Genomic DNA, 8,214 nt, shown 5'->3' with positions numbered 1-8,214 from the left:
AAATATTAATATATGAAGTTTATATTTAGCTATATGTTCATACATTATAATTAGGACAAAAATGATTTAATTTAATGCAAAACATTTTCTTTAAAAGGTCCTAACCTTAAAAAGGATCTATTATACACACTGAGGTATATGGGCAATATATAAAGACTATGGATGATGTCATCCAAAAAGGAAAGAAAACAAAGCAAAACAGAAACAGAGATCAACTCCATGCTGATGCTAGTTATGCAATCTTGGGTAAGACTCATAAGCTCTGAGGCCTCTTCATATCCACACCCAGGAGAAGGCCCCGTGGTCTAGTGTTTGGGTCTTGATGTCACTTGTGCAGATGCCTTGTGGGCTGGACAGTGTCAGCTTGAGAGGAGAGCCTTACACCACTCCGTCTCCCCTGCTTCTGAGCCCACATCCTGTTTTTCAGTTGCTATGAAGTCAATGCTTCCTCTGCATCCGTAAAATGAGGTGAGAAAAGAGGCCCTTCTCACCTCTCAGCACTAGAGTCAAAATGACACTGGGAAAATATAGGTGAAAAAACACTGGGAACAAGAAACTTTAACACAAAGTCCTCTGACCAAGCTGCCACTTCTAGGCCTAGTTCAGTCATTTATATTGAAATCGAAGGCAGTGTTGTACGATGTCCCCAGGTCTGAAGTGAGGAAGATGGGCTGGCCTCCCTGGGAGGAGGCGATGAACCAGCCAGGAAAGGCCACGGATTCGAGGGTGGAGGTCCTACCAGTCTTGGCACGGTAGAAAAGGAAGGGCTTCACGGGCTTGTCTCGGTTGTACAGTTCCATGATCTTCTCCTCCTAAAATGTGAGAGAGAATATACATGAAAAGAAATAGTAGCTGTTTGAGATGTTCAAAGTGATTTGCACACAACCAGCAAATGTTCCAAAGTTCTAGAAAGCCTTATCCCTCTACTAGAGCAGGCCTAGAAAAACATATTTCAAAGGAGCAACAGTGTGAACACACATACAAAATTTCACCTTCCAAGCCTCCACCCTCAAATCCAGAGATGGCATGGAAAGGATACAAGGGATAGTTTAATGAACAAGCGACCACACTTGAAAAATGATTTGGGACTATCCTCACACAAGAGACTGGGGGATGTTCCAGGAAATGGAATAGGATGCAAATTGGCAGCAATAAGCCAAGGATCTCCCTTAGCAATGCCACAACAGTGAGAGCCTCTACCCTGCAAGAACCACTGCTATGGCAAAGGACGGCCAGGTTGGGGTATGAGTCTCCAACCAATTGCCAAACATATGAGAACTATGAATACCATGACAAAGACACAAGAGGGTCTAATAAATCAAATGATTTGCACCAAAGGAACAAAGTAAATAGAGCAATCAGAAAATGCCTTCTATATTGTATACCAAAGTATATTGTGTATGTGTGTGTACATTTATATATGCATATATTGTATATTCAGGTAAAATAGAAATTTCTAAGTAAATTACACCTGTGCAAGATCTCAAGAGAGGCACAGAAATGGTCTTTAATTCAGCCACATTCCACACTGAGTGGGGGAATTCTCCCATAGGGTTCCTTTACTCAATTAATGGCTTCCAGTTAATTTATCTAATTCTTTGGATGGTCAGAAACCCAGGAGTCATTCTCGATACTTCTTTCTTTGATTCCCTAATATCTAACCCAGCAGCAAGGCCTGTGGACCCTCTTTTCAAAATATTTCCTGAACTGAGCCACTTCTTGCACACTCACACATACACTGCCAACCCCAAGCCAAGCCATCGCCATCTCTCACCTGGACAATTAGGATGACCTTCTAACTATTCTTGAACCTACTCTACACCCTACTAACCGCTATTTCACACTCCCATACCTCCTCCTCCATCCTCAACTTCAACTTCTTACTCACTGAGAAAACTGAAACAGTTAGGAGAGAACTTCCACAAACCACCCTGTAACATGGCCCCCAGCACATCACACTCACACCCATGCCTCCCTGCCCGAGGAGGTCTGGGTGGCCAGTCCCTTCTGCACTTGCTGACTTAAGGGCGTTCCTCTCTCCCTGCTCTCTTGTTCTCCATCAATTTTGCTTGCTCTACTCAATCACAGCATATTTGACAGCATATTTGCTGTCATTTCTACCATCTCAAAAAAATAACTGCTTTGACTACCCACCATCACTGCCAGTTCCCCTTTGCAAAACTCTGCAATAGCTGTCTATATTTCCTGTCTCTGATTTCTCTCTTGTAATTCCTCTCTTTTAACTCACTCCATCCAGGCTTTTGCACCCACCACTGTAGCAACACTGCCCTCACCAAGGTCCCCGATGACCCACACATGCCAAATACAATGGTGAAGTCTTAGTCCCCATGTGAGGACAAAGGCACAACAGAAGGGAAATTCAGCCAATAGGACATAGTGGAAAATGTCATTCTGTCCTCATCTTGTGCATCACACTCACTCTATCAGCAAATCCTATTGTCTTCACTTAAAGTACTCCCAGAATCTGACCCACTTCTCCTCACCTCCAATGCTATCCCCTGGCCCATCAAGTCACATCTAAATCACCTTACAGCCTCCTGAAAGATTCTCACCCTTGCCCTCACAGTCTGTGATCAATTAGGAGCTAGAGTGATCCTTTTAGACCCAAGTCCACTCACGTCACTCTTCTGTTCAAAATATTTTAAGGGTTTCCCATTTCCCTCAGATTGCAAGGTTACATCCTTACAGAGGACAGCAAGGCCCGTCATGGTCTTCCTTTATCTCTCTGGACTCCTCCTTCCTCAATTCATTTCTGTGCACCTGTCCTCACTGGATACCCTGCTGACGAACTTCCCTGCCTCCTTCTGTTCCCTGCGACTATCTCACCGTTGCAGTGATGCCTACTGTGCTACCCCTGACCCCTCTCTGTTTCTGGCACTGTGGTCACTTTATCCTGCTCTACCTGGTCTTTTCTCAGAGACATGGTCCCTTTAACATAGCACAAATTTACCTACTAATACATTTACTGTTTGCAGTTTCTCTTCTCCCACTAGAATCCAAGCCCCATGTAATGAGGGCCCTTTGCCATTCTCTGCACAGATGTATCTCAGGTGCCCACAGAGTGATGGAGGCCAGGAAGTACCCGCATGTTTGCTGAATTGAATTGGATAGAGTTGAGTTGAATTGAATTAAACAGAAGTTTACAGAACAAGAACAGTCATTAAAAAATAAAAGAACCAACCAAAAGCTTGTGGATTAAAATAGTAAAGATTGAAATTTCAGGAAATGCTACAGAAGGATGATTTAGCAGATGGGACAACATTGAAAATGTAATCATGAGCTGGGAGAGCAAACCAAGAAATTCTCCCAGAATGCAGCACAAAAATAAAATACAGTCACTGCAAACAATAAAATGTGGTATATGTATACCATGGAGCACTACTCAACCATTAAAAAAAAAAAAAATGGTGATCTAGTTTCTTTTGTAACAACCTGGATGGAACTGGAGAGCATTTTTCTAAATGAAATCTTGTAGGAATGTAAAAACAAACACCATGTGTACTCAATACGTACTCAATACTAAATTGGAACTAGTAGATCAACACTTATGTGCACATATGGAAGTCAAAGGAAATCAAGCAGGTGGGAAGTGGGGGAGGTGATGGGTAAATTGACGCCTAATGGGTACAATGCACATTAACTGGGTGGAGGGCACACTTGTAACTTTGACTCAAACTGTACAAAAGCAAATTATGTAACCAAAACGTGTGTACCCCTATAAAATGCTGAAATAAAATTTAAAAAAGAAAGTATGGAAAATTAGCTGAGATATTGTAAGATATTGAAGTGAGATGCAGGAGTTCCAATGAAGGATGAATGGGAATGCCAAAGGCAGAATAAGGCAGAGAATACACTTGAAGAAACAATGGCTGAGAATATCTCAAAATTTAGGAAAGACAGGGGTGTTCTCAACTGTTGAGGGGCAGGATAAATCAAAGAAAATGACTCAAAAGGAGCTGGAAATGCACATGCTTAGGAAGATGAGAGAGCCAGACTTGGTGGCTCACACCTATAATCCCAACAACTTGGGAGGCTGAGGCAGAAAGATCACTTGAGGCCAAGAATTCGAGACCAGCCTGGGCAACATGGTGAGACCTTGTTTCTAAAACAGTAAGAAAAATTATCCAGGCATGGTGGTATACACCTGTAGTCCCAGCTACTCAAAGAGGCTAAGGCAGGAGGATTTCTTGAGCCTAGTAGTTCAAGGCTACAGTGAGCTATGATCATGCCACTGCACCCCAGCCTGAACGACAGAGTGAAACCACATTTCTAACAAAAAAAGAAAAAAGAAAAGAAAATTTTTAAGAAAAGAATACTTTTTTAATTGTAAAATTAGATCTTCTGCTTAATACTTCTTCTGAAAGAAAAATTGATGCTTTTCCCCCCATATTATTTTTCGTAGTCACTCACCTTCAGCTGCAGTGTGGGCTGTCCTCCAACATCCTTACAAAATAGACACATTTCTGGATTCTGGATTCCCAAATAAATGGGATCCCCTTTGCCTTGTTCAAGAGCCTCTGGATACTTGCATGTGACAGCAGTGACAGTGACTATAAAGATATGGGAGATGGTGTCAATTTCCTTTTAAAGTCGGAAAAGACTCTGATTGAGCAGGGCAAGCTCCTCCAAGTGGGTCTGGAAGAGACATGAAGAGTGTAATCCCTGATACCCTAGGACCCTCACATGGTCAACTACCATATCCATTCATGCATCCATTCACACCATGTGTTTGCCCTAATAAATGGACAAACAGAGAGTTAAACAGATTGCACATCCTGGCCTTGTCATTTTCACACTTCTACTTGAACACCTGGAGACCGGAAGCACCTACACCAACCAGTCCTTCTGATCCCTGGAGAGCTTTGCGCATTAGCAAGTTTTGCCTGATGTGATGTCAAAAACTGCCTTCCTGAGGTATTCATCCATATAGCCCTTTTAGGACACCTTGTGGTCATTCAGAATAAGCTACTCCTCTTTCATAAGACAGGCCTTCAGGTCCCTGAAAGCAGCTCTCCTATTCCACAGGAGGCTTCTATCCCATCTTTAATTTCTTTACCCTAATCTAAGACTAACTTCTCCCTGACTTCTCCTCCCAGACAGGTGTAAAATTCCCGCCTCCAGGTGGGCCCCATTGCAAAGCCACACTTTCACAAAAGGCCGCGCCAGCATCTCAGTCACACAAGTGCAAGGGGCGAGGCAGCCACCGATGACCACTCACCTGGATCCACGTGGTCACTCTGTGGAACTGCCACAAGGGTCTGACCCTGAAGGGCCCACACTTGCTGATTCAAATCGTTGACCTGCCCAGTCTTAGGGCTCTTGACTTCTTAAAAAAAAGGAATTAAGAAACACGATAATCAAGACATCTGCTCTAAAGGAAAGGCCATCTAATCCGGGCCCTTCAGTGAGGAAAGTCTGGGCTTGACACCAAAACTGGCAGCACTCACATGACCCATTGGCCCAGCCTTTCTTTCTAGTAAAGCTGTGGGCTCTGATGAGGAGGGCAAGGCTGTCAGTGGTTTAGGAGGGCAAACCATCAAGACGGCAGATAATAAGCAATCTCATGGTACATGTGTGTCAAGGCCCAGCTACTCACTTCTGTGCCTACTCTGTGCTTGGCCCAATGCTGGGGAATAGGGCCAGAGCAGTGCCTAAGCAAGAGTTCCCACCCTCCAGAAGCCCACAGTCCAATGGCAGGTAGAGAGCACCAGGTAGGAGGGGTCATGCACAGGAGGGACAGAGAATGCTGGGATGTCCAGAGGATACAGCTGTGAGGTCAGGGCCCATCATCCTCCCCACCCTTCCTCCCCACCCCCACCACCTCTAGAGCCCCACCCAGTATCACCTGCTTGGTGAGTGGACGATGGTCCACGGTCATGGTATCGGTTTTTTTTGCCTGTCATAGTGAGGTTGTCTCTGCACCTGTGAGGACAGACATAGAGGTGAGCTACAGGAGATGTTTCCAAGGCCTTCCAGGACACTAGTCCCTCAGCCCTCATGCTAGACAGGGAGCTGAGAAACCCAGCCTGACATGAAGCTCTGGTCAAAAGATATGAGCCACATCTGGAACAAAATTTCAAAGCAGTCTCAGGGAGGGGAAATCAGGCAGAATTTTCCTCCACCCAGAGATCCAGCTAATGACAGTATCTTGCCAGGAATTCCAAGGCCAGCCATGACTTTTGACCTCAAATACCCCCAAGGCCCCTAATGCCAGTGTCTCCTGCCCCCCAAACCCCCTCCCCTCATGGGCATCATTTCTCCCTAGGAGCAGGGAAGAGTCCCATGCCAGGGCAGCTCCACCAGGATCCCAGCAACTCCCCAATGAGAAGCAGCCCCACAGAAGACAATGCACAGAGCCAGCCTGGCATGGCCCCTCCCTTTGTTGAGCCCCAAAGCACAGAAAAGAGGGAAGACTCCAGAGTCGGAGAGCTTTCCAGCTATCAGCTGCACCTGGCAAGGAAGGCCTTTATCAAAAGTCCAGGAGACTGAATTGCAGCTCCAGCAGTCCCAAGATTAGTGATGGGCTCTGACAGAGCCTGTGCCATTTAACTGAGAGGGTGGCCCCACCTTCCTGGGTGGGGTGTGACAAATGTGATCTGAAAGAAAACCAGTTCCTCCTGCCAGAAGATCCTGTGAGGCTCAGGTGAAGAAATCCCAGAATTGGCACAAGTCTGACCTGTCCGGGCTCCCTGAGAAATAAATGCCAAGCCAAGCCCCACAAAGTCAACCATAAGGAAAAAGGGTTGATGACAGATCCTATGCTCCTTAGAAAGGGGAGACTAAGGGACTTCCCCAGAGCTCAGTTCTCCTGCCATGTCACTCTGCAGTCAAGACTGGACATGCCTGGCACCCTCATTTCAGGGACTGCATCTCCTGGGATTGGGAGCCTTGCCCTATACAGTCAGGCCAAGGGCATCCCATGAGAGCAAAGTTAGCTGTGTGCTTCAGACAGGATGCCGATGGCTGGTGTGTCTGCCACCTGCCTGTCCTACCTAAGGCCACACCTGAATGGAGAGCCAGGCTGAAGAGCTCCTCTACTTAACACCCTTTCAGCCCCTCAGAGACGCATCTCCATCCATTTGGGGAGCCACAGGGACTAAGCAGACTGGTCCTTTCACTGAGGCAAGCCTCGTTCCAGGTACTCCCAAAATGCAGTGGACTTCAGAGCCACCTAAGAACTAAAGATGTAGGCAGTGATTTCTCCAGAAACTGAGCCCCAGACTCCAACTTATCCCCCACCCTCTACCCCAGTAATGCAGGACATTTATAGGCTCCTGATAAGTGGCAATGGCTATTCTTTTATATCATGTTTACACACCTCATCCCATCTGCTATAGTCAAGCAAAAAAATTTGCTGAGGCACAAGTAAACTTGAGAGAGGTGAATTTTAAGAGACAGACTTGAAGCACCCACAGCTTCATATTCACCTGTCTGTAAGGGGGAAAAAGTACAAAGAATGAAACCAAGCCTTCTAGATAAGCTCCTTCATGAGCCTGTCTTATCAGCCCTGGAAAGCATCTCCTTGCTCAACTTCTCCTACTCTCCACCTCCATCTCCTTTCTGGTATTAGAGGACCATGTTGCTTTCCTATTGAGGTCCCAACTCTGTCACTTTTGGCTTCCAGTTGCTGTTACCCTAGGACAGAATGATCATGAATTCAGATACACTTCGTTCAAATTCAGATACACTTAGCCAGTGTCCCCTCCTCAATCCCCTGTGCACAGTGGAAGACCCCTCCATTACATGTCAGTCAACATACCCCTTTCTTGGAATGCTCACCACAAGATAGCATCTACAAGTCTCCATCTTCTGACCCCCAAATCACTTAGGCCTCTGTTTCAGCCAGGATCCGGTCTGAAAGCAGTGCCCACACTAGGAATGGCAAACAAAGGGGACTGAATACAATCAATCAGGTATACCTATGTTGGAAGGTCAAACAGCAAAAAGGAATTGCTGTGGTATCCCACATAGTAATAACAAAGGAAACAAAAGGGAACAAAATAACCTAGGAGCTCAAAGGAGGGATTTTGTAGTACTGATGCCCAAATCACGGAGCAGGGGCAGGAGTTCTCTGCCAAACTGATGCTCAGGCCTCTGAAAAGAGAGCACAATCTGGTGGCTGCATGGACCATGAGCGGGGAGGAGAGGGGTCGACAAGGAGAAGCTCAAAGGGCCCAAGGGACACAACCCAGA

The 8,214-nt window shown here is 45.8% G+C and overlaps 1 protein-coding gene across 1 annotated transcript; it reads right to left on the bottom strand.

Annotated features, from left to right (window-relative positions):
• Positions 1-602: 602 nt before the first annotated feature.
• Positions 603-5,899, bottom strand: IL36G (interleukin 36, gamma). Its single transcript, XM_012656766.1, has 4 exons — positions 5,857-5,899; positions 5,240-5,347; positions 4,432-4,571; positions 603-812 (listed from the first exon to the last, which is right to left on the bottom strand). Exons 1-4 carry the CDS (start codon positions 5,897-5,899, stop codon positions 603-605), a joined length of 501 nt encoding a protein of 166 aa, XP_012512220.1.
• Between the last annotated feature and the right edge of the window lie 2,315 nt (positions 5,900-8,214).

The sequence above is a fragment of the Propithecus coquereli genome, unplaced genomic scaffold, assembly GCF_000956105.1.
Source record: "Propithecus coquereli isolate 6110/MARCELLA unplaced genomic scaffold, Pcoq_1.0 Scaffold519, whole genome shotgun sequence".
Taxonomy (NCBI): Eukaryota; Metazoa; Chordata; class Mammalia; order Primates; family Indriidae; genus Propithecus; species Propithecus coquereli.
This window is presented reverse-complemented; position numbering and strand designations above follow the sequence as displayed.

What these genes read in the sequence shown, in the direction of transcription:
- IL36G (XM_012656766.1), bottom strand. Translation starts at nt 5,899, where the DNA reads ATGACCGTGGACCATCGTCCACTCACCAAGCAGGTGATACTGG. An exon ending in CACCAAGCAGGTGATACTGG is followed by an intron (nt 5,348 to 5,856) that starts GTGGGGCTCTAG and finishes CTTTTTTTTAAG; the next exon opens with AAGTCAAGAGCCCTAAGACT. An exon ending in GAGTGACCACGTGGATCCAG is followed by an intron (nt 4,572 to 5,239) that starts GTGAGTGGTCAT and finishes ATATCTTTATAG; the next exon opens with TCACTGTCACTGCTGTCACA.